The sequence below is a fragment of the Vombatus ursinus genome, unplaced genomic scaffold (genome assembly GCF_900497805.2).
Source record: "Vombatus ursinus unplaced genomic scaffold, bare-nosed wombat genome assembly UNPS02014778.1, whole genome shotgun sequence".
Taxonomy (NCBI): domain Eukaryota; kingdom Metazoa; phylum Chordata; class Mammalia; order Diprotodontia; family Vombatidae; genus Vombatus; species Vombatus ursinus.
The window spans coordinates 36,753,797-36,780,855 of NW_020954556.1; the positions used below are offsets into that span (position 1 = coordinate 36,753,797).

The 27,059-nt window shown below is 34.2% G+C and overlaps 2 protein-coding genes across 11 annotated transcripts in view; one reads left to right on the top strand and one right to left on the bottom strand.

Moving 5' to 3' along the window:
- CCDC88A (coiled-coil domain containing 88A) overlaps positions 1–16,960 on the top strand; it is a 172,798-nt gene extending 155,838 nt beyond the window's left edge. For 2 of the 10 annotated variants that reach the window (XM_027865058.1, XM_027865059.1), the window contains exons 26-33: positions 1,903–1,986; positions 3,005–3,208; positions 3,830–3,901; positions 4,830–4,910; positions 7,251–7,519; positions 9,861–10,323; positions 14,569–14,670; positions 15,364–16,960. In XM_027865058.1, the coding sequence (XP_027720859.1) occupies positions 1,903–1,986; positions 3,005–3,208; positions 3,830–3,901; positions 4,830–4,910; positions 7,251–7,519; positions 9,861–10,323; positions 14,569–14,633 (1,238 nt within the window). In that variant the 3' untranslated portion in view covers positions 14,634–14,670; positions 15,364–16,960. Of the gene's footprint in view, positions 1–1,902; positions 1,987–3,004; positions 3,209–3,829; positions 3,902–4,400; positions 4,488–4,829; positions 4,911–7,250; positions 7,520–9,860; positions 11,712–14,568; positions 14,671–15,363 lie in introns of those variants that run through there. The other 8 variants (XM_027865050.1, XM_027865051.1, XM_027865055.1 and 5 more) reach the window with 6 other exon arrangements.
- Positions 16,961–26,359: 9,399 nt separating this feature from the next.
- LOC114045192 (prolyl-tRNA synthetase associated domain-containing protein 1) overlaps positions 26,360–27,059 on the bottom strand; it is a 2,422-nt gene continuing 1,722 nt past the window's right edge. The window contains exon 2 of the mRNA XM_027865038.1: positions 26,360–26,833. Within this exon, the coding sequence (XP_027720839.1) occupies positions 26,408–26,833 (426 nt within the window). The 3' untranslated portion in view covers positions 26,360–26,407. The remainder of the gene's footprint in view (positions 26,834–27,059) is intronic.

Here is a 27,059-nt window from a genome sequence, read left to right on the forward strand (position 1 = left end):
TAGAAATTGATTGAGTTATTACCTCTACTACAAACTTTTTGCATGAAAATCAAAAGGAAATACTTTACTCTCTTTCTGCAGTTTAAAATTTTAAGATCCAAAAAAAATTTAACACCTACAAAAATTAGCATATTTTTCTTCTAGTAAGATGACCACACAGTAAAAAATGGCCAACTGTATTTATGAGTATATCTGAGTAAAGGAATCACATTCTTCCCTGTTAAATTCAGAAATGTTTTGGATTTTGGTTTTTTGTTAATGTGGCCAGCAAACAGTTGAATAACTTTGCTTTAGATAATACAACACATATGCATGCTGCTGCCATTCAGATTTGTTTTGGCCAGTGTCCATTTTCACATTACTTTCAGTTCTGTTCTTTTTAGTCATTAAAAATATCTATGTTTGCCAAGCTAGAAAGGAAATAGTTCACATAAACTCTTTGCCTATATCACAATTGTGCCTGCTTTCAAACTTACCAATAAGTATAAATTTCACACATTTACTATCATCTTTAACTCCATTTTAGTCAAGAGTTCTTAGTCAAAAGGGTGTTAATATTTACATGGTGAATCCAGCCTCAGACACTCGACACTTATTAGCTGTGTGACCCTGCGCAAGTCACTTAACCCCAATGGCCTCATCAAAAAGAAAAATATGTATGTATATATATACACACACACATATATACACACATATATTTACATGGTGATAATAACCAAGAGAAAAGGCAAAATTTTAAAAGAAAGCATAGTTTACAATTTTAAAAATTCATAAGTACTTAAATTGAACAGCTTTATATACCAATGAAATAATAAAATAATATTTTGGTATAACATTCTAAAAATTTATATTTGTGGCATATTCTCATAAATAGTAGGAAAAAGGGCCCATGTCTCTAAGCACCTGCATTTACAATGCTCTAGGTATTCCTCTACCTTAATAATTTTACCTTTTAGCCATAAAATGTTACTGCAAAGTGAGATCTTGTACTTTCTAAAATATCTTTTAAAAAGTATTGTAGAGATTTTAAAATACATGAGTAATGTTTTCTGTTGTGCCTGCTTGCATATGTAATAACTGCGTTTCCTTGATCTTTACCAAAGCTTAATTCTAATACAGTGCTTCTATCAGAATACTCTCTTTTCTCTCTTCCTATATCTAATTCTTACTTTATGAATTATGGATATTATTGTTTGTTTCTCCATACAAAGGTTCTCTGAGAGGAGAACAACATATCATCATAGTACTAATGCTGAGAATTACTATCCTAAAATTTAGTTAAACTGAGAAATTAATTCCCTCTTCTCTGTGTAATAGCTTATATATGTTTTTGAGTTCTTTTAAATTTCCCCCACCTCCACAATTAAAATTGATACATATTCATAAAATATACAGCTTATTTTGATAACCACTTTAAATTTTATCCCTCTCCCTCAAAATAAAACTTTCTCTATGAAGCTCTAACATAAAGACTAAAGGGAAAATAGAAGATTGGAAAAGGTTGTGAGGTTTCATAAGGTTGTGAGGTTTCATAAGGTTGTGAGGTTACTAAGTAATACCATATGTTCCATTACAGGTGTGCATTGTCTTTTTCTAGGAGAATTTTTGTCATTTATAATTCTCAGCAATTCCTGTGTTATAGAGAATAACCAGACTCCAAGTGTATGTTCCTCACCATTGTCTTCAGTGCTATTCCAAGTATATTTAGATTTCATGGTACAGATTTCATGATCATTATCACTCAAAAAGCATGAGAATAATAGATTTAGAATAGTGTACATAGCTGAAACTCAAACATATTCATTCCTGTCCTTAGTTTCAACATTTAACTCCCATCTGTTCTTCTTCCTTTTTTTCTTTCATTTCCCTGTTTCCGTTTTTCCTCATGCTCTGACATTAAAGTGGTTGCACTGAAAAGACTGCCCTTTTTGAGGAACAGACCGAAGGATAAAGACAAAATGAAGGCCTGCTACCGTCGCTCCATGTGTAAGACTTTATGACAGTTCAGCTTCTTTCAAATGGCTATACTGGCTTCCATTACTAATTTTTCACTAACCTTTTTCCTTGGACTGCACTAATTTTCGTACTTTGCAAAGTGCAGTCTTCCTACAATACAAGGAGCTGGAGCATTATTTTTTTTCAACCTGGCACTGAAATTATACTATATGCATGTTCACTAATGCATATATACATATGTGTACCTGGTTAGTACTACATACATATTGTCTGAGTTTCTAGTGCAATTCAAATCTGAGGGGAAAACCCCTCCAAACCTGGATTTGATATAACAGGGAATTCCTTAATGAGTTTTTTTTTTCCTAAATGTATCTAAATTATTAGCTTGAGGCATTGGTTTTCTAAAATAATCTGGTGCAAGAAAAATAAAAAGGTCTGTGACCCTTGAAAATGTTTGTCATTCCTTCTTTTGTAACACTTTCTGTTTGGTTTAAAGAAAGTAGAATGGGTAATTGATTAATTTTATTAAAGGTATATGGCTTTGCATACTATTGTTTTCCAGTTTGTCTTCCCAAATTTAATGTTTGTTTGACATACAAATAATTTATTCTTTCAGTAACCTACAATGACCAAGGACCCTTTACCATTTTCAACTTTAATATTATATTAGAATCTCTATCCATCTTACCTTTAATCATTCCATTTTGTCATTGCAAAACAACATACCAAGGCTTCTAACTCTATTGCATATCATTACAGCAAAAGCATGACAGTTTTATATAAATAAATACCTTTCTGTGACTGCCAGAGGAAAAGTTAAAAAGTAAAAACACACATTCACTAAAAATTCAGCCTTTGGCTCCTGTAACATTTTTCATTCAGCTGAATGCATGTCTTAGTGTGGGTGACCTTGACCTTATGGTTATAAAGCATTTATGTACAGTTACATTGATGCATAGACTGATGTCACACTGTTTATGATACAAAATAGGGTTAAGAATAAATTCATTAAATCATGCTTATTCATTTGCTTTCATTTGCATCCCAGCCATGAATGATCTGGTGCAATCCATGGTCCTAGCAGGAGGACAATGGACAGGTAGTTCTGAGAATTTGGAGGTTCCTGATGATATTTCTACGGGTAAAAGGAGAAAAGAATTGGGAGCTATGGCCTTCTCTACTACAGCTATCAACTTTGCAGCTGCCAACTCTTCTGCAGGCTTCAGATCCAAGCAATTGGTTAATAATAAAGGTATAGGCAGTCTCTTTGAACTATGGTGTGACTTTGTTGGCTACAAGAATTTATTCTTAGTTGCTTTCTTTTGTATTATTTTCTCGGCGTAACAAAATTTCTACAAAGTTATTTGATAAGTTTTTTTTAAGCTATATAAAGCATTTCAAAGAACTCAAGGCATTGAATAAATAAGTCATGGAACTATACCAAAACAATTTTCATTAGTAGCTGCAAAAATCCCAAAACAACATGGAAAGGAAAGGAATGGGGTAAAATCAGTGAAACAGTGCAACATAGGAAAAATAAGAGACAATAACTTCAGACAAGAGGAGCCACATAGAACTATCTATCAAGATACTTGCTTTCTAAGATCATAGGAAGATGCTCATGGTACTTCAAGGGCCTTTCCCTAAGACATTCTACTTCCACTAAAACTACATAGCTTCTACCTCTTAGCCCAAGCTTTTCCTTTTAAAAAAATGCAAAACTCACTGTAATACTGCAATTTATACAATGAAATATGGTACATCATGAACAAGGTACTAGAATGAAAATTTCCATATACTTTGTAAGTGAAGACTTCTAATGAAATTTTTTTGATGAAAATGTGTTTTATCCTTTTTACTATTTTATGTGTAGATACCACATCATTTGAAGATGTAAGTCCACAAGGTATTAGTGATGATTCTAGTACGGGATCAAGAGTTCATGGTAAGAAGTGGACTTTTAGTTAATGCATAGTGAATGCAGAATGGGAATGTTAAGAATGTTGCATTATGTAGGTGAATGACAGCATTTCAAGAAAGCATGTGCTTATATAACTTCAGTATTTTTCAACTGCTCTTTTAACTTCTCCAGTTCTAACACTTCCTTTCTAAAGGATATTGCTTCATCTAAATAAATGTTTTCTATTTTTAATCATTTTCATTTATGAAGTGTGCCTGAACAGGACCCAAAAATGGAGGTGGGGGAGTTTGGCCAGTTTCACCAGTATTGAGATAAAGTTATGAATTAGATGTTTTACTATTTTTTTAAAGTTCCAATTTCTATTTTGAAAAAGTTATTAGAAAGCATTTTTTTACAAAGTAAATCATTTTAGAATAGGCAAATTTCATTTTATGAATCAGATTAATTGAAAAATATTATATCATTATTCAAATAAAATAGCATAGGACACTATTAATGGAATTGTTTCCCTTACATTGGATAGGAGTACTGGACATTAACTGTGCAGACGCTCATACTCCTCCTGTTCGTGGCATCGCTGCAATGTGCAGGGTTCCTTGTCAGATATGTTGTAAGTGATACAATCAGCAGCGTTTTTCTGCATGCCATTCTATTCAACTAATGCAGACTTGGTTTCTATCTCACTTACCATTTTCACTTTTAATATGTATTTTCTCTTTTCCTTTTCCTTAAATCCAACTTTCTAGTACTGCCCTTTCCTGAGGTGTGTCCTCTTGAACAGCTTGGAAATTCCTTCTCTTTCTAATCTGAAAGAATCAATCTTTAGTTACATTGGGCATGCTCAAGCCTGTGAAATCATGCATGATTGCTATCTCAGAGCATTCAGGAACATCTGCTGGATTGGACATCTTATGTTGTCTCCTTGTTTGTTTGTTTGTTTTTTTTCATTTAGCTTCCAGGCCAGCCAGCCTTGATAGTGGTAGAACATCTACTACTAATAGCAATAATAATGCTTCACTCCATGATGTCAAAGGTATGCTGTAGAGAAATAATATTAATATGCTCCATCTCTTCCTGTTATTTAAATGGAATTTAGAGTGATATGTCTTTGATGTGATGAAATGATGAAGCTGTGTGTGAAATCTTCTGTTGAAAATATTTTTTACTTTGGGCATTATAAGAAATGTGTAAAGACTTTTTACACACTTACAAATGTATAAGACTTTTCAAAACCGATAGGCAAATGTAAAGACGGAGTCAGTTGGAATTTTAATTTCCATTTTTTATCTTCACAGAATCATCAAGTTTGTAGTAAAAATATTTGTAAAGGTTCTTAGATACAAACATTAGTCTTGGTCTTCAGCTTGGAAAGAGGTATCTGATTTTTAATGGTTAGTGTATGTTGTTAGTGTATTAAAATCTCATTATTAAAAGTATATAAAGTAATTTCTAAAAGCACATTTGAGTAATTGAATAGCTTAATATTATAAAATTTCGAACATCCAAAAGAATGTAGTTAATCAAAGCACTTGGCTTTCTTCTTTAATTGATAAATAGTAAAGTATCCTTTAATTTAGAAAGAACATGTATGTATGTATGTATGTAGAAACAAGTGTAAAAGTGTAAATTACATGAATAATTTAAAATTAAATATTATAATGAAATATTACATGGAAATGTAATATTGTGCGAAAAAAGAATATGTTGAAGTTTCTTTCTATTAAATTTTGGTGTTCATTTGAGAATCACGCTTCATTTCACAGTAAGGGTTAGGAAAGTCTGACTTACACTTTTATCTTGGAGCTTGTATATCGCATTAATATGAAATTAGCCTTGTTATTTATAAAATATGAAATATTAAAAAAGTCCTTTTTACAAATGAACTGGGTTTCCATGGATTGTATTTAGTGGTCTTTATTTGCCCAGGTTATTTATTTCAAAAACTCCATCTTTTCAACTAATTTGTATAAGATTTTACTCAGTTTGAACTAGGGTTTCTTCCCATTATTCATTTTGGAAGTCGTGTACTTTTTTTTTTAGTCCAGTTATAGTGATAGGTAGTCTGATAAGAACCAACAGTTTCCAAAGGTATTTGACCTAAGAAGTATCATATTGAGTAACAACTTAGAGTTTATAGGGTTGTTCAGTGTCATTTCAGTTATTGCATTTAAATATCTGCACACCAATATAGAACTAAATCAGTTATATATAATAAAAGCCAGTTTTTAAAACACTTTTAGTTTTTTAAGGTAAATTTTTTTTTGTTTTGAAATATCTAATACCACTTTACATTTGTATAACATTTTACAGCTTACAAAGTATTTTCATATAAATATCAATATACAAAGTCCCACAAAGTAGATAAAGCAGATGTTATTATTCCTATGTTCTCATCTTTACATAGAAGGAAACAAGTTTCAGGAGGCCTTAGTTACTTGGTAAGTACAGGGTCACACGTCTAATTAAAGGGCAAAATTGGTATCAGAACCCAGGTTTTCTGTGTTCTTTCTGTATTGCTCTTTAGTTATTGGAGGTATCAAGTCTCTATTTTATTTTGCTTTATAAATATACTGTTTAGATTTCTGATATTTTTATTTTCTAGGTGGCTCAGTGGATAGAGTGCTGGGCCTGGAATCAGAAAGACCTGAGTTCAAATGCAGACTCAGACATTTATTAGCTCTGTGACCCTGAGCAAGTCACTTAACCCTATTTCCCTCAGTTTGCTCATCTTTAAAATGAGCTGGGGAAGGAAATAGCAAATCACTCCAGTATCTTTGCCAAGAAAATTTCAAATAGGGTCACAAAGACTCAGAGATGACTGAGCAACAACATAGTTTATATAAGAACAGAAGAACTTCTCTAAGTAAAAAGATGAACCTGTCAGCTTTCAAAGGATAAAAAAAGAATTTTATTTAACTGCATAAAATTAGAAAAAAAAAGTCAGCAACTTAGAATTGTCAGCAATTAGAATTGGCTTCTGATATTCTTCAGAACATTTTAAGTATTTATTCCTACTTTTCTATTTGTATCCCCAGAACTTAACACAGTTCTTTTGCACATAGTACTTCCTTACTGAATGCTTTTTCTGTGATTTATTCATAAATACTAATAAATGAAGCTTAGAATTTTTCTTGTATAGGCTAAATTATGAACTGTTTTTAAATTATTTGTGTAAATAATTTTTTAAATAATAAAACCACAATCTAGTGACACCTTTAAAATGTTGGTAGCATGTTTTCAGAACCATTTCTGAAATAAAGTTTGAGGGTAAGTATAGCTATGGTTAAAATGAGGACCCAGACAAATAAATAATATTTGAATGGTTTCTGCCTTATTTCTGTTGAAGAACTTTTAATACTATTTGCTCTAAAAGCAGGTGCAGTTAATAGTCAAAGCAGACCACAAAGCCACAGCAGTGGAGAATTTAGCCTACTTCAAGAACATGAGGCGTGGTCCAGTAGTAGCAGCAGTCCAATCCAGTACTTGAAACGATATACCAGATCAAGTCCTGTGCTCCAGCATAAAATGCCTGAAACACTAGATAGCCGAGCACATCACAAGATGAAAACTGGTTCCCCTGGGAGTGAAGTGGTTACTCTACAACAGTTTTTAGAAGAAAGCAACAAGCTTACCTCAATACAGGTGAGGTACAAAGAAAAGATTTTTAAGGATGTTAACAATTTCATTATGCTAGTATAGGGGAAAACAACAACAAACAACTTACTTTTGAAGGGGCACAGCTGTTTTTATAATTGAAGATTTTCTATTTTGTTTTCTAGTTGAGTGGCAAAAAGGAGTTTTTGAAATTTCACGGCTAGTTCTATATATGTGTGTGTATATCACATATTTGTGTGTTCATGTGTGTATATGAGTAAATTTTTTTTTGTGAGGAGGATATAGGTTTAATTGTGAACAAAAATGGTTTATGCTAATGTGTATGAACCATGTAATGTAAAAGATGCCAGTATAAAATATGTTTAGGCATCATACTACCCATTATATATTGGTGGACCTGAGGTTACATGACAATGGCAAGTAGTGACAAAACTGGAATGAAAACTGAGAAGCAGTTAGCTACCATCTTTTAATAAGGCTAATAAAGTCTGGCTCTCTAATTTCATTTGCATGAATGAAGTTTATAAGGGACATAGTGGCAGCTCTGTTGTAAGTTAACGTCTAAGGCACTAAGGCCTAAGTGACTTGTGTGCATCAGAGGCAAGATTTGAATCCAGTTTTTCTTGACAAAAATAGTTTGTATTTTATAATAGAGAACAAGGGAGTGACATGACTAGACCTGAGCTTTAGGAATATCAGAATTGGCCACCTTATGGAGGGATTGGAGAGGAGTTAAACTAGAGGCAGAGAAGTTATTTAGGAGACTATTACAGTAGTCCAGATGAGATTCAATGAGGGTTTAACTTGAGTGGTAGTTGTTCAAAAGGAGAGGAGACTGATTCAAGAGATGTTGTAGACCTAGAATTGAAAGCCAATTGCAACTGATTAGATATGGAGGGTTAGAGAGAGTAGAGGATAACTTTGAAATCATAACCCTAGAAGGAGAGTGGTGCCTTCAGCAAAAACAAAGAAGAGAAGTTGGGATGAGGGATAGATTTGGTAAGAAAAGATAAACTCTTTTTGAAAAAGATAATCTCATTTTGGATGTTTAGTTTAAGATACCTATTTGACATCCAGGTGGAGATTCTGGAAGGCAGTTTTGTGACGTGGCACTGCATTCTGTACTCATGCTATCCAACCATACTCACGGGTTAAGTAATCCTTAACAGTTTCCTTCTTACCAGTTAGGTAGTAATATGCACATTCATAGAACACAGCATCTCTAAACCTCTTCCCAGAGGCAGATTAGTTCTTCATTGTGCCCCTCCGATTTGGAAAATCCACATAAAATTTTTTGGGGCCTCTCTTCATACCAGAGAAGAAGTCTGTTTTTTTTTCTTTTTCTTTTATTGTAAAATTTAGGTTTATATTATACAATACTATGTATTTTATGTACAAAAAAAAGAATATTCTTCATCAAATCAAGGCCATGGGCAAAAAGGTTCATCTTATCTGAGAATGCACAAATTGGGAGAAATGAGTATGTATTAGTAGTTTTCTAGCAAATCTGTATCTGTATAGCAATAATTCTAAATATTTTTCAGCTGGATTGAGCCAGTGTTAAGTTATTTTTCAGACATTTCTACCATAGCAGCTAGGTGGTGCAGAGCAGTGGCCCTGGAGTCAGGAGGACCTGAGTTCAAATCTGGCCTCAGACACTTGACAGCAACTAGCTGTTTGAGCCTGGGCAAGACACTTAACCCCATTGTCTTACCCCCCAAAAAAACAAAACCCTACTATAAAGCCTTATTAATTCTCATATTCAAAATTTAAATTAATTCCGGTCAGATTTATTATATCACATCTGGAGTATTGTATAATATAAAAGTTCTTTTTTAACACATTTGAGGAAGGACATTGAGCTCTAATCTAAGTTTTGTAAGCTTGTCTTATATGCTATTCTAGCTGTTGCTATTCATTATAGGTGTGCCAAAAGAGAGGTGTATCGTTTTCATAGAAAGCAGAAGTCCATGTGAATAACTTGCATATATACATTGCTTAACCCTTTTAAGAACTTTCCTCACAACAACTTTGTGATATAGATAGTACACATATCATTGTCACCATTTTACAGATGCAGAAAATGAGACTCGGATAGGTGAAGTGATTTGCCCATAGGCAGCAGTTAGTATCAGAGTCTAGTTGTAGTCAGGTCTTAAAAATTCAGGTCAGGGCCTGTTACTCCTCTGCTCTTTACATTAAATATAAAACTTAAAACACCCACACATTTTGCCTTTACATACAAATAGATATTTGCCATAAAAACATTGAAAATGTTAATTTGTAATTAAATGCAGTAATATATCAAAAAAGTAGCATACGGTTAACCATTAGTCTGTTACTGATTTTATTGTTGTTATTATTACAGATGAAGTCTTCAAGCCAAGAAAATCTTTTAGATGAAGTAATGAAAAGTTTATCTGTCTCTCCTGACTTTATGGCAAGAGAAAAGGCAGTTAGCTGTGGTCTTGTCAGGTCAATAAGTGGAAAAACCATAGCTGACTTCTCTGATGGACGGTCAACTAAAGCTGAACAGTTTGTAAGGCCTAGTCCTCGAAAAACTGAAGATTCTTACTTCATTAGTTCTCCAGGAAAATCTACATCAAGTACTCAAGGAAAGGTCAAGTTAGTAAAAGAAACCTTTATATCACAACGACAATCAAAAGATAGTAACCCTTATGCTACTTTACCTCGTGCAAGCAGTGTGATCTCTACAGCTGAGGGGACTACCCGAAGGACAAGCATTCATGACTTTTTGTCCAAGGACAGTAGACAGCCTGTGTCAATTGATCCATCACCAACTACAGCTGATAACAACCCATCAACATCTAGTGAGTACTGTGTACACCAACAGCCCCCTGATTTATTTTGCAGTTCCACAAATACTATAGATTCCCATTCACAAAGTGATTTAATCACAGATATGCATTCAACCTATGTCACGTCTACCTCTGCTCAAACTAGAAATTTAAGAATTGAAAGGTCGAATTTTCATGACAAAACTTTTGCAGCCATTAATGTGTGTAGTGATATAGTGGGAATATCAGCTAGTGAAAGTGCAACACCCTTTTCTGTTACTCATATAGCCCAGCCATTTTTATCCCTGAATACAGAATTAGTTAGTAACATAAGTGGGTTGCCCCAAAGACCAGCCATCCAAACTAATGATCAGACATTTGTCTCATCGCTTAAAGCTGTACAGAAAGATAATGAACAGCCTTCTGAGAACCAGAAGGTTATTAATAGTAACCCACAGTCTTCTCTAAATAGCAGTGAAATTACTACTCTTTCATGTCTAAATCCTGGTGAGACAGAAGCCCCATTATTGGTCTCCGAAGATAATCAAACTGTTTGGTATGAATATGGTTGTGTATGATAAAAAACGCAAAATTTGAAATGTGTGTCATCTCATGTGCTTCGTGTGATCTGTTACCTAATTTAGGAAGCTTTCTACTGAAAAGCCTTTTGTGGTTAGGTTTACGTTTTATTTTTGAATGGTGGTATCGTGCTCAGCATGTGTATGAATGTAAAATTGTAACCACACCAAAGCTTGCATGAAATATTAATTGCACTGTATATTTTTGCATGCCTTTGCCAGCCTTAACAATCCAAGCTTAATGTTTCATATTTTTGTTTATCATATGACAAAAATATTTTGTTACCTTTGTTTTACCTAGAGCATGTTAAAGAAATTGCATGCCATGCTATGAAGAATGAACCTCTGAACTAAATTTTAGCAAAAGAAATTACTTCTAAATTGTGTTCTCCTTTTTTGGTTGCATTATCTATATATACTTTATACAACTAAGTCAGAAGATTCATTTTCTCTTTTATTGTAGAATATACATATTTCATCTTGCACATGTACAGTACTAATGAGAAAAACATATAGGGAGATTTCCAAGTCTTTTACCAGTTATTTATGGCATATGTCTTGTCATTTTGCTTTTTTGTGCAAATTATAGTTAATTCAAACAACTAGTTTGCATTGCAAATATGAAACACAGGATCCATATTTATAAACATTGTTCAAATTTGAGGCATTGTTAACACTCAAACATGAATGAGTTTTTTGAGTGCTTAATAAAATTAATTGTAACTAGGAACATTTTCCTTAATTTTTTTCATACTCTTTCAATCCTCTATGGTGTACAGAATTGCTCAATACTATTATTTCTATTTAAGATGAATTTTTCCATAGAATCAAACAGTACAATAACTTTCTTTACTTTTTTAGTATAGTAATGATAATAAACAGTCATAACATTGTGGTGGAATTCTTACTTTTACTAATATTAAAAAACATAAATTAGAAAATGGAGTATAAGAAATCTTTAGAGTTTATTAGCTCTATGATCACTATTTGAAATAAAATATTTGTTAGTAAAAATGAAGATTTTGAAAATTTTTCAATATTTATGCTTAAACCTCTAAAATTATAATTCAGAGTTTTTAATATTACCTTCTTTGTACACAGTATGATTTTTTATATTTAAGTATATGCTAGCAAGTTTTTGTGGGATTTTTTTTTTTAGTAGAAAGAGTTTGAGAAAAATTACTTGTCCAATAACTCAGGTACAGCATGTCTTTGAAAGTAGAGCCAGTCAAATTGGATATCTCGTTCTTTTTTTAATAGATAAATGTTTTATTGGGTTTTTTTTTCAACATGTCTGTCACTTCTCAACGACTTCTCTTACACAGAATAGAATGCCCTCTTATAACAAAGATGTAAAGATTAAAAAAAAACAACACACAAATCAACACTTTGGTCATATGTGACAAACTATATATGCCTCTATCCACTTTTGTAGTCTACTACCTCTTTGTCAGACTTCCTCGGAAGCAAATTTGGTCATTGATATCTTTCAGTATTGTTTTCTTTTACCTTATTGTGGTTATCTTTTAAATTGTTCCCTTTGTATCTGCTTACTTCACTCAGCATCACTTGAGATAAACTTTCCCAACTTTCCCTGAATTCTGCATATTCACTGTTTCCTGGGTACAGTAATACCTCATTACATTCAAATACCACAGTTTGTGTAGCCAGTTTCTAATTGATGAGCTGTTTTCAAATTTTTTGCCGTTTTGAAAAGTAATGGCATAACTATTTTTGTATATATGGGACAAGTTATTAAAACTATAAAATTGCAACTTTGATCCGATTCCTTCCAGAAAGCAAATTGGACTTCAGATCTGCTATTTAATTATTTTTATGAGCTTATTCGACCTGATTATGGCCAAAAGCAGTTTAATCTGGTGCCCAGAAAAATATATCTTGAAGTGGGACTTTTTAAATAAAAGAAAATTATCAGAGAAAAATAAATAAAAAACAAAAATTCTAGAGATCCTTTGCTTAATAAAGCATATTTTAGATATTAGTCTTTCTATAATCATAGGACAGTATTTGAAAGGACTAGGCCAATCCCATTCCATGTTTTTTGGCTTCCTATATGTTTCATAGTCAGTTATCCCTAAAAAGAGTCTTGCTACAGATGTAATATAGAGAGATAATCAGTACCCCTCATATTTTATCCTCCTTCCAAACACATTTTCTACATGAGGAATGAGTCTTTTTCTGTGCCACTTTCATAACACAATCTCAGTATTTTCAGTGTTCATTGCTATTGTTACTATAACCTAAAAAGCAGATTCAACCCATGCAACTTGTAAAAACAACAAATATGCTTACATAGATGTAGATGTCTCTAAATTTATGAAGAACATACCATAATGTGTCCATCTTTGTAGCTTTATCATAATTGATATTATTTTAGGTATAATGAGTCTACTCAGAATCTTTACCTTAAAAGGTCTTAAGACATTAACTTAAAACACAAAGAATATATTATATTAATAACTAATCCACTGGCAGATTAAACTTTTAAGAAATCAACATGTCCATAAATAGCTAAATCTGACTCACTTTATTCATTTGCATTCATTTACTAGCCTAGTTTATTCCTTTAATGTCCTGTTACAAAAGTAATAGCATCAAAATAGGCACAGTAGTCCATTTTAAAAAGTAATGGCACTTCAGATATTGTCCTGTGCCACTGTTTAAATATTCAACTTTTCAAGGAGAGCTTTATTAGCCTACTCAGGTTTGAATTATGAGAACACTCCTGGATTACTACATGTATATTTAAGCACTAAAAAAAATTTAGAAGTTTATCTGAAAGATTTTACTTCTGAGGAGCTATTTTTACATAGTTATAAATATGTACTTTGCATATGTGTGTATATGTATGTTTGCGTATATATGTACTACTCAGAATACACATTCAGACACAGATATTACATATAATAAATGACGGTGCTATGCATCAGTTTTTTGAAATAATTGAGAATTGAAGACAGAATTTTCCTCAGAGACCATCAGCCCCTGTAAAGACAATCAAAAGCTTGCTCCAAAACACTAAAAATTTTGTACCTGTATTTTTCTGTCTTACAGAACCATTGCATTTTTAGAGCTCTACCTCTTCATTCTACAGATGAGAAACCTAATGCATCTGAAACATTTCAGGCCCAGATTCCAAGAAATCATTTCCACTTTTAGTATCTTGCATTCATTGTAGTAAACATTCTTGGTCCAAAGCAAATTTTAGATGTTGTTTGCTATGAGCAATTATGTTTTTCCCTTATTAGGTTTTCTTGAACTCTTATTTTTATTAGTAAAGAATAAAGATATTGCATTATGCATGTTTTATCTATTGCATGCAAGAATTTTTTTCTGCTTTACAAACAACACAACCATTCAAGTGAATAAATGTAATACTTAAACCTACTAGACATTAAAAAGTTGAAAATATAAATTTTATTTGGTAATAATTATATCCTTTTTGAATTAAAAAAAAAAGCATTAATTCAGATTAACACTGCCCAAAAAAATCACTAGGCAGTTTTGTGTGTGTGTGTGTGTGTGTGTGTGTGTGTGTGTGTGTGTGTGTATTTATATTTTTTTGTGTTTTTCCTTTTCTCTGCTCGATGGGATTTTCTTTTGGTTTATCATTTCCATGAACTGTGATGTGTTTTAATCCTTGGCTAATTAAATAACATAAAATGCTTTTTTCCTGCAGATGTGGACACTATACAGGAAAGCAGGAATTCAAAAAGCAGGTCTAGGGAGCAACAAAGCTCCTAATTCTATTACCCCCACTAGATGAGATGTGGGCCAAGTGGTGAGTTTCCTGCCCAAAATGTAAATGAGATTAGTCTCATTTATTAAAAACAAAAAACAAAAAACTAACAGCATTAAGTGTGAGAATAAGTGCACATTGCATTAACAGATGTAAATATTGCTTGCTTAATTAATCGGTTTTCTCTCTTTACTATTAAAGTCATAATATATTGCTGTCATTTGTTTTGCCTACCTGGGCAAGGAGCAAAAAAAGCCTTCCCTAAAAGTACTTGTTTGGATGGAGAGGGGAGGAAAGGGAGAGTGGTCTGCAAAATAACATTTTCTTTATATAAATTTAATCTTGCTATTTAATAGCTTTCTAGAATTGTTTACTTAAGTTGATATTTTTTAAAAATCAGCTTCTGAAAATTTAAAGACATCTACATCTAAAAAGTTGTAATTGAGTGCCTTTTTCTTACAACCGGAGGGGAAAAATTGTTTTCACAAACAAAGTATAATTATTGGAGAAACTGATTGGTAATTTTGGTAAAGTAGTATATATTTTGAAGGTTTGATATTTTTAAACTCTTCTGGGAAAAATTGTGTCTGTCATTCTGTCGCTTTCTTATCTCTATTAAAATTTGTCTGGTGCATGCTGCTAGTTCTTCAGTACCTATTCTGTATTTTAGATCTCTTGAAACCTTTTAAGCTTTTCTCATATTTTCTTTCTTCTTTCTACCTTTTAACTAAACAGAGAAAGTGTCCTTCAGTATCTCAGTATGAAGCCTTTATTTCTGAAGTAACAAGACAGCCAACTGTAGAAGTCATTTAAAACAAACAAAAAAAAACCTTAAGGGAACTTTTAACAATCCTTCGTGAATAGAGCAGGCAAGAAATGCAAACCTTCCTTTCTTCCTTCCTTGAATCAAGGAACACTACTGGAATCAACTGCCAAAATTTTTAGAAGGTCTTAGGACTTATAGCACTTTGAACTGTTAAGATCTACTGAATAAAGGACAGTTCTCCTCTCCCTGAGAACCAAGTGTTTTATTGTTTCAAGAATTACTCCAAGAACAATCTGCTTTCATCATTTGTTCATGAATTTAGCCATTGATTGCTTAATGCTTCTGCTAATTAGCCCAAATCTAGCCATTTATATTTAGTTCTGTAAATCTGAATTAATGCTGTTGTATTTTGTGGATTGTACTATATATCCAGGTACAAAAAAAAATTGGCATGTCACTGCCTATTTTTGGTTGGCAGACTGCATGATGTTACTCTTTTAAAAATCCTTCCAATTATTTTGGTGCATACTACAAGAAACATTGAGTTTATGAGAAGACGTGTCTGAGAACTCTATAATAAAATAGGAGTTATTAAAAATTAGCACTGAAATTCATATGCTTTCCATGTTCACCATTCATCATCAAAGAACACTAAGCAAACATACGTGGATGTGGATGTAAGCCGGTTAATGAGTGATTTTCTGGAACTTTTAAAAATAAGGTGGTTTCCCTTCCTCCTCCCCCACACTTTTACTCCCCCAGCATATGGCATTCCCAGGATAAAGCTGTCTTACTCTAAATATTTAAACTCATTTTCTTTCTTTGATATTGAGGTTTTTTAGTTTTTGTTCTTTTTACATGAGAGCTGACTTTTGCTTAAGAGGTTTTCTTATGGCAAAAGATAATGTAAATAATTTCATGTGATCTGCATTTTGCCAGGAACCCATTTAATTGTTGAGAATCATTTATTAATAAAAAGACTTTTTTGTCCTTTGTAATCTTACATTAAAATTGATAGCTATTATTGGTACTTTTGAAATATTTGTATGCATTTGTTACCCTAAACATTTGCAAGAAGCACAAAAGAATAAATTTAGTTAACCCAAGGAAATATACGTGGACTTTGTAGTAATTCCCATTTTATATTAATGACAGTTTTATTTTCTTAATACAGAAATGAAAATGCCTATTAATGGGAATTGATTATTCAACCTCAGTCTGCATTTATACAGAGTTTCTTAACATTCATACAAGTTTGAAATGAGAAATAAGTTTTTTTTTAATGTTAGCCCTTTACTTCTTAGGCTCTCAGTATCAGGTACAAAGACATTTTTAAGATATTTCCATATTTGATGATGTATTTCTGTATGTGGTTTATGAACTGCTTGTTTGATCGCTAATATAGCAGTCATACAAGAAGTTTCTTTTTGTTGTGTGATTGCTACTAATGATATTGTACTTACATACTGTTTACTCTCAGAGAAACCCAAACTCCACTATAGAGAGACAGCATGATGTTTTAATAAAAAAAAAAAAAATAAGGTAACTTGGGTTTATCCTTAATGCCACTTTTACTTGGTTTTGATTTTTCCATTCCTAAAACATTATTTGCTACCATATGATATTGTAAGGTTAAAACAACTCTGATGCCCTTGGATGAAAGGTGCCATGTAAACATAAAGAATTGTTCTAAAACATGAAACTGCACCAGAGACAAAGTTTCAAATCTATTCTGTGGGCTTTCAAAACATTGTTTTTACATTATTTGGTGACCAAAATGGCTTCTTAGACTAAAAGATTCAAACGAGCAGTAGATAGCACCCCAATCTAAAGAAACTTACATGTAATAAACATAAATTTCAAGTAATAAATTTGAAAATAAAAGTAAAAATTATGTTTTAGTTAAATTATTCAATTAAAAGAGACTTAGATTTCTATCAAATTGTGTCTGCTTGGGGCAGCTAGATGGCGCAGTAGATAGATCACTGGCCCTGAAGTCAGGAGGACCTGAGTTCAAATCCAGCCTCAGACACTTGACACTAGTTGTGTGCCCCTAGGCAAATCACTTAACCCTGATTGCCTCCCTGCACCCCCCAAAAAAAATTTCATCTGCTTTGCAAATAGCACATGTCCTGGGGCCATCACTGAAATTTGCCACATGATAAGTTGGAGGTGGCCCACCAGAGGGGTCCAGTAATCATAGGTTGACCTTCCTGCAACATTAATACTCTAAAAAAGGGATCCTTCTAAGTTACTTAAAAATAGTGTAGCCTTAGAAGTGGAAAGAACTTAAAGGCAATCCAAATAGTACCATTCTAAGTAGGCTGGAAATTTAACCTAAAAAAATAGCCTGGAAGAAAGCAACCAAAGGGAAACATCAAGGTCCCTAAATTGTTTTAAACTGTACTTGATGCCTTTTTTGTTCCCTTTGAAAATGGGAGGGGAAACTCATTGGAGATGACAGCCACAAAAATTTCCCATTTTTTCCCTAAAATGGTTTCAAGAGAAAACCTTATTAGGTGGACAACACTTTCTGTCAAATTGCACATCTACTCCACTGGAATCTGAAATGACATTTTTTCCTCTGGCCTACTTGTTCAGTATTCCAGTCTCACCTGAATCAACAGCTCAGTCCCTAGAAAAACAAATAATTCAACATGTAGGGTAATCATCTCGTTTCTGGTAACCATAGAAGATTCTGCTGGATAGTGCTTCACTTAGAGGCATATATGGAAGTTTTTGGTCCAAGTTTTTGGATTGGTAATTACCAAAGAGTTAAATGAAACAGGTATGTAGCACCTTTCATGCCAGGGCATGGTAAAACCCTGTTTAAAATTTACTGTGCTCATTATTGAATTGCAGCCACTTCTCATGTCCCATACTTTGTTAGCTAATACTTTGTTAGGAGTGAAAAATGTGTTGCAAAACAAAAAAACAAAACTGGAAATATGTTGGGGAGCATGTGTAATAAATGACTTAAGGATTTTTATGTTGCTTCTTATGAAAAGATGTTTCTTTTTTGGCTACATTTAATCCCAAATTGTATTTTTCTTTTCTTTAATCTTTGTTTGGAACTAATAATAACGCAGGTTCAAAAAAGGAGCCCATTATCAAATGTAAACCTTTCTGTATATGTTTAGATAGTTTGACAATAATGGAAATGCCTTAAAAGGAATGCTTATGGGTAAAATGGCACTTATAACAACCTTTAACAAAACTTTCTTATTTAAAATTATCTTTTCTTTATCAAGGGCTCTCTTTTAAATGGCTGCCATTGTACTTATAATTGTTATTAAATACCAAATCAAATAATACACATTCTGTAACATTTCCTTTAAAACATGTTGTTGGGAATTTGGGGTTGTGGTAAATGATTTGATTATTCGATGATGCCTGAAAGCTATGGAAATCAATCTGCTGTTCTGTTTCTTATTTTTCTTTATATTCATTTCTTGAAATTTTAGTTTTTGACTTAGGTATTCTTTTAAAATTTGATTGTTAATTTGAAGTTCTCTGTTATCTATATTGACTAAACAAACTCAAGATATAAGTGATTTTTTATAACTAGTGATCATCATTAAAACAACTGAAATTAATTTTAGCTGTGTGGCAATTTGGAACAACAAAAATGTCATTTTGAATCCCTCAATATCTGTCTAACAATAGATTTTAACATGATTAAGGAAACATTTTTAAAATTTCTCATGTTAGAAACAGCTATTCTCTAGTTTGTGAAATCATTCCATTCTCATTTTCTGAAGGGACCTTAGCAGTCATTTAGTCCAACTTAAAGCCAAAATCCTTTCTACACCATCCCCAACAAATAGTCATCCATTCTCCATTTGAGAAGTATTCAGAGATAAAGAATTCCCATTTTGTATAACTATAATTGTCGTACTTGGTCTACATAAGCTTCTTTGTAACTCCCACCCATTGCTCCTACTTCTGCCCTTTGGAGTCAAATAAAACAAGCCTAATCCTTCTACATGACAGCTTTTCAGATTGTCCAACTGCCATGTAACCCCTAACTAATACCCAGGGCCTTCAACTAATATTCACATAGCCTGACTCTGAGTCACCTCGCCATGCTGGTCATCTTCCTATAGAGGTACTCCATCTAATCGGTGGTGCTTCCTAAAATTACTTCTTCAGCCTCATGTGTTGTTGTTCCTTCGTTTTTCATTCCAACTTTTGGTGACCCCATTTGGGGTTTTCTTGGCAAAGATACTGGAGTGGTTTGCCATTTCCTTCTCCAGCTCATTTGACAGATGAGCAAGCTAAAGCAAACAAGGTTGAGTGACTTGCCCAGGTTCACACAGCCAATAAGTGTCTGAGGCCATATTTGAACTCAGATGAATCTTCCTTACTTCAGGCCCAGCATTGTATCTGCTGCACCACCTAGCTGCCCTAGCCTAATATACAAGTCTTAGAATCATTATAGCTAAAAGGGATTAGTAGTATAACCATTAAATTTTATATACATGACAGGAACTGAGTCTCAAAGAGGTTAAGTGATTTGCCTGGGTCCTCTAACTGTAAATCCAACACACTTTCTATTGCTCTGAGCTGCCTCCTTGAAGGCAAGGATTTTGTCATTCAAGGTCTTTAATGGTGCGTAGGTACTAGGTAAGCTTTCAGTTAACACTGTTGATTAATCACTGTAGATTTTGTATTTTACCATTGCAGCCCCATTCAGACTGCAATGATCTATCTAGGATACTATGAACCAAAATCCTGTCTTACTACAAAATGGCAGAGGTATGGACCAGTCCTTTGGTTTCTTTGATGTGGAGAACAAATGATGAGGAAATTTCCTATGCCAATGCATATAGGCAGGTGTTTTTCAATTTAATGTTAAGGTTGCCTGAGGCACTAAGGGATTCATTGATTTTTTTTTTTTTTTTTTTTTGCAGTCACACAGCCAATGTGTCAGAGGTGGAACTTAAACTAGATTTTTCAGTCTGAGTCTAGCTCTCTCCTCTAGCCCAACCTGCATCTCCCTACTAAAGTTCATGGGGAAATAGACAGAAGCCCCACAGAAAAGTTTCTGAGGGGTGGCTGCTATGTTCCATAATTTGAATAAGATAAAATTACGGCTAATAGACTAGAAGTCTTTTCCCCATTGTTCTTTAATTTCCTTATTTGTTCTCTCTATCAGTTTTATTAATGAACCCATCCAATATCCCAGATGAGAATGTTTACCTGTCCATCTCTTAACATATGTTTGTGAAGGGGACAAGATCTTAATTAATGGCTAAATGTTCCCTCAGGAGACCCCTTATTTTAGAACGTGATTTATTAGCAAAATCAGAAAATAGGAAAACACAGATTTCAAGAACAAATAACATCATCTACATCTAAAACCATAATTCCTGCTTCTCCCTGAACTCTTCATCAGTCACTTAGGCTAAGGTTAAGATTAAATAAGACTCACAAGAAATCAAGTGACATCAGCTATCTTCAAGCTTCCTTTACAACTAGTTTCAAGTTAGTTCTTTAAACTCTTCAATAAGGAGGTGCTAGTATGAGCTGCTAAGGATTTGTACAGTATGTGCTAGAGGTTCAAACTGCTGTTGAACAAGTTTGGTAGCTTGAAACTTCATCTTGCTTCTGGTACCACGAGGGCTATATTCTATATTCCCAAGTTTCAAAAAGTGCAAATAGAAGCCAGCTGTATATATCTGATTTCTTTGCATGCCAAAATAAATCCTAGCAAGCCTCTGAGACTACAGCTTTCAATCCCTGTTAAAGTTATCATGGCATTCAGTTTGGGGATGGGATAAGCCAGTGGTACAGTTATTCAGATAGATGGAAATGGACACAGGATCACTGGTTCAAATATTTGGATGTGTACTTGGTGTTCAAATCTTTAAATAATTTATATATGAGAAAACAGTTTGATACACTTGTTCATCTTTAGGGAGCCACACTTAACCCAGTATTGTAGCAGAAAGTGTACTAGACTTGAAATCAAGGGGTCTACACTTTGAATCCTTGTTCTGCTACTTACTAACTTAAGCAAGTCATAACTCTAAGGGATTGGATTAGAAGTTTTAATCCTAGGCTTCTTTAAATTTATGTTTGGGAGGGGTATGGTGGTTGGAGAACCTGTGTTAAGAGAAAATAGACTCCTCTCTACTGTTACTCTGGTTTAGCTTTTTTTCATATAATTATTAACCATTAATATCAGTAGATTTTTATAATTGGTCTCAGAACATCATTTTGGGTAACTTTTTTTTTTCATTTGAACACCCAAAAGAGCATTTTTATATATACAGCTGAACACAAAAGGAGGAAAATATAAACTAATTCTGTATATTTCTTTCAAAACTGATTGAGGGGCAGTTAGGTGGCTCAATGAGTGGAACAGTGGGCCTGCAATTAGGAAGACCTGAGTTCAAATCTAGTCTCAGACACTTAACTACTGTGAGAAGTTGGGCAAGTCACTTAACTTCTGTACCTCAGTTTCCTCATCTATAAAACAGGAATAATAATAGCACCTACCTCCCAGTATTGTTGTGAGTACCAGATGAGATAATTGTAAAGCTTTTAGCACAATGCCTGGTACATAGTAATCACTTTAAAATCTCTTGTCACATACCCTATTTATGGGAAATAGCAAGTTTTACCCTTTTCTTCCTACACACTACACTAGTGTATATTACTCTTATTAGCCACTCTTTTATTTTCCTCTCTTAAAACCATCAAAGTGATTTTCTTAAGATGCATGTCCCACCACATTACCCTCTTACTCAATAAATTCCAATGGCTCCCTATTAACTCCACGATCAAATATAAAATCTTCTGTTTATCATTCAAAGCCCTTCATAACTTACCTCCCCTCTCTCACTTCTTTCCAGTCCTTCACCTTCTTCCCACCGAGTACTTTTTTGATCAGCTTCCTGGCTGTTCTGTAAACAATACACTTCATCTCTTGACTCCCAGCGTTTTTTTTTTTCTGGCTGGGCCCCCGGCCCCCCACCTTCTTGCAATGCTTTTCCTCTTCATCTCGACATCCTGGTTGAGGCTTCCCAGACTTCAAATCTTAACTAAAATTCTTCTACAGGGAGCCTTTCCAAACACCTCTTAATTCTCGTGCCTTCCCGCTGCTTATTATTTTCTATTTAAACTATATATAGCTTGTTTGTATGTATTAGTTGTCTTATCCCTTTAGACTACGAGCTCCTCAAAGGCAAGGACTATCTTTTGCCTGTTTTTTTTGTATGCCCAGGGCTTTGCACAGTGCCTGAAACATAGTAGGCACTTAATAAATGTTCATTGACTAACCTTTAGAAGAAAACCAATTTATCCTCAGGTCTGCTGTTTTTCTTGTTTAATTCACTCAATACCATTTGATTACATTAAGGTTTTGACAGAACACTTGTTTCTTCCTCCCCTATTAGAATGTTGGCACTACAGCATCAATTAGTCTCTTTCATTATTCAAATAAATTTTATGTTTCTCTGGACTTGTGTTTCTATTTGAAAGTCCCTACATGATTGTGGCCTTTTTATCAGAAATGTTTGAAAGTTTTCTGTTCCATTAAAGAATCTGTAGGATGATGCTCATCTTTGCAGGGTATTATTCTTGGTTGTAAGCACCTATCTTTTGCCTTTGGGAATATTATATTCCAAGTTCTCCTCTCATTTACGGTAGTAGCTACCACATACTATGGGAACCTGACTGATTACTTGGTACTTGAACTCCCCCTTTCTGTATTCTTGTAGGTTTTTTTCTGTTTGTTTGTTTTGTTTTGTCTTTATTTTTTGATGTGGGAGCTGTGGGTTTTGCCTGTGACCTTCCTCACTTTTACTTTTGGAGCTTCTTATAGCAGGTGATGAATGGGTTCTATCTTCACTTTTTTTTTTTTCCTCCATAAAGAACTCTAGTTCTAAAAAATCATGGTTTTCAGAAAGTCCAGTAATTTTTAATTATTTTTACTTAACCTGTTTTTCAGATCAGTTGCTTTTTATATCAGATATCTTAAATTTTCTTCTAATTTTTCTATCTTTTTGATATTCTAATATTTCTTGCTATCTTACGGAGTCATTAATGTTTTAGTAGGTATTTTCTTTGATTTACTCATCTCTCTAGCTTTAGTTCCTGAACTGAAGTTTTATGCCAGGGCTAATCTCCATCTTTTGCTAAAGTACTGGGTGGAGTAGTTGGCCCTCCTTGGTTCCTGGGATCAGGCCTTGCTTTGATCTTTGAGGTTCAGAGTGCTAGATCTTCAGAGCCTTCAGTGGCATCTCAGGATCAGGACAAACTGCTAGGGACCTCTAAGTGCTGCCATGCCACTGACCACTGCTGCTCCCTAGGGCTTCCAAGGTCACCACCTTTCTGACTACCCTGACCTGCCTCTGGACACAGGGACCTCCAAGCTACATATATTTCTGGGCTGGAAAGCTGCTGGTTATTTGCATGCACCAGCACTGGCTTTGTTGGCAGCCCCCTTTCCCATTGCCCATGGGATTCTGGCTTGGTTTAGTACATAATTCTGGGGTGGAAGAAACTGTTTACTGTAGTTTTCTCTTTCTCAATTATTATTTAGTCTGGCACTAATTTAATATTTTTGATGGAGTAGAAGTATGTGGAACCAGGGCAGTTTGCCTTTATTCAGGCAGCCCCTCTGGGCCAGAAAGCTAGGAAACTCATTTTTATAGGAAAAACAAAGGTAATGTATTTCCCACTGACCTATATCTCCCTACTTGGAACTCTAACCCAGGTTCTTCAGACTTCAGGGACCCTGATTCAAAGGAAGTTCACTCATCTTTGGAGTTTCAGCAGGGACTAGGATCAGGGATTAGCCATGTAGCATGGTCTCTCTATTCCTGGCCCAAGATACCGAACCCTGCTTCACTTTTATGTCCCATCCAAGCCATTTATCTTGACTAGTCCATCATACTATCTCTCCCAAAACCCCTTAACAGAAAAAAACCATCAAACATCATACTATCTCTTCTCCTACTCCTTCACAGAACAAAACTCCTTTTCCTGGTCACCACTATTACATTGTGCTGTCTAATATGAGAATGGATGTTTCTTGAGGACAAGGGACTGTTTTTAAATCTTTGTATCCCCAGAGCTTAGCACAGTGCCAGAGGCACCCAGTGAGTAATAAATACTTGTTTTATTCATTCCCTGTTAAGTTTCCCTCTACCCTCATCTCCAAAATTGAATGTCTTTCTGACTTTAGTTTTAGTATTAGTCTGATAATCAAGTAAATCAGTAAACTAACACTGAAATGATATAAACACAATAAGAATTTTTACTTTGCTATTCTTTACTGTGGGACAGAGAGGGATTTTTGCTGGATTGTATATAGTGGGTTTTTTAAAAGATGAAAAAATCCAAGTGTGGTTTATTTTAGAAGTGATATTAACATAAAGGAAAACTGGGAGCAATCTTTTTAAGAATGAAGAGTTATATTTAAAGGGGGTCTATCCTGAATTTTAGTAAAGAAGGATCAGATGCTATATGAGAAACTGGTTGCAGAAACCCGTGATTGTTTATCCTAGAAAAGATTTAGGGCAAATGTACTCTTAAATTTTGTAATTCTTAGATGTCTTCAAGTATTTTAAGGGCTATAGAAAAGGTTTAATTTGTTCTGTTTCTCTTCTCTTTAAGCCCCCCTGCCAAATTCAAAACCAAGCTGTAAAAATTGTAGAGGCAAATTTAGGCTTGACAGAAAACTTCCTGACAGAGCTACCTAAAAGTGAAATGGATTGCCTTTGAGGGTAATTGGGATCTAATTTTTTATAAATTTTCAAGCAGGGAAGGGAATAAGCATTTATATAAGACCTCTCATGTGCAAGGTACTGTGCTAAGCACTTTACAAATATTATCTCATTTGATCCTCAAAACAACTTTTAGAGGTAGGGATTGTTATCCTCATTTTACAGTTGAGGAAATCAAGGCATACTAAGTGACTTGCCTAGGGTCACACAACTGGTAAGCTGGATTTGAACTCAGTTCTTCCTGACTCCAGGTCTGGCACTTTATCATCCACTGTACCACCCAGCAGAAGCTGGATGATCACTTGTTAGGCATGATAGCCTGACAATGAACACTGACATTTTTTTCATTTTCACTTGAGTTTTGCAAGAAGCCTATGAAATGGGTACTAAAGATATGATTAACCCCTTATTTTGAGGGAATTGAGGCTTAGAGAAGTGTGTCTATTGTTAACACCCCATGCATCCACCTCGGTAAGTTTTGAAGAGGCTTTTTAAGGTGGGGTCTTTCCTAACTCCTCAGTTACTTTGCCACATGGGGGTGGTCTTATACAGGTAGGGGTTGAACAACCTGTTCTCTCTTCTAACTCCTAAAATTAAATAATTTTTATTAAGTCTTCCTGACTATTCAAGCCTTGGCCCAGCATTTAAAGTACTCCATCAGCTGGTTAGTGTGCCTTTCTTGTCTCATTTAACATTACTTCCCTTCGCACACGGTTCCAGGCAAAGTTGATTATTAGTTATATCCTGAACTCACTTTTGCTAGAAGATGCCACCTTTCAGCATCTTCATTGACCAGCATTCAGGTCAGGTGCCACATCTTTTTTGTATTATATCTGATCTTTTCCAGCTAAAAGTATTTTCTCCTCAAATTTCCCCTAGAGCACTTCAGGTCTTACCCCTGTCACATGCTACCTAGTTATTATATTTTGTATACATGAATGTTCCCCCCAAATAGCTAAAGTTCCTTGGGGAAATCTTTATATCCACTGTTTAGCTCATGGCTTTGTATGTAGGAGGTGCTTAATAAATGTTGATGATTAAAAGCAAATGACCTTCCAACTCTGGGATTTTGTGATGCCAGTATATTAAAACAAAGGGTTTCCTTCTCAAGTCCTTTTGTCTCCAATGAACATGTATAAAAACAAAGATTTCTCACAATTGGGCTTAAGGATACTACTCATTTTTCCAACACTTTGTATAAATTTTAAACAAAGGAATTTAAACAGTCTTGACAGTTTCCAAAGTTACATTTTATTCAAAATGTTGGCCCATTAGTTTAATCCAATTTTAATATTATAGGATCATGCCCAGTCTTCTTCACAAAGGTGAGAAAGTCGTCAGGGCTCAAGCCCATTGTGGCTGTGTTTGTCATTGGATGGAAGTACACCTTTTCATATCCACCTTCCAGAAAAGCAGAGTCCAGGACAAATTTCACATCTCCCTGGTCACAGAAGAGAGCCAGAGGTGTGGCACAGCCCTGCCCAACTTTCAGCTTTTCTAGCATAGCCATTTCATCAGCAAACCTCAAATTTCCACTTCCAACACCAAGCTGTTTGGCCAGATCATTCAGGTTAATCTTCCTATCATGAAGGACTGTTACCAGCCAATAACTCTTCTTCCTTTTGTCTTTAAGAAACAGGTTCTTACTGTGTGCCCCTTTCAAGTGTTGGATATGAGGCATCATTTCTTCAACTGTAAATACCTATAAAATAAGATGTCTTTTAAGCACATGATCAGAAGATTATGCTTGGTATCAAAATAAAAACATTCTACTTACTGTGCAAAAACCGTCAATAACAGGAATCCTCCACACTATGAATTTCATGCTTCCCTAGTCCAAACAGTGGCATATTCGGTCCTTCTTACCACTGCACTCCCTTTCTTCTCTATCACTATCACAACATCCTAATCAAGAACTCTTGTGTGCC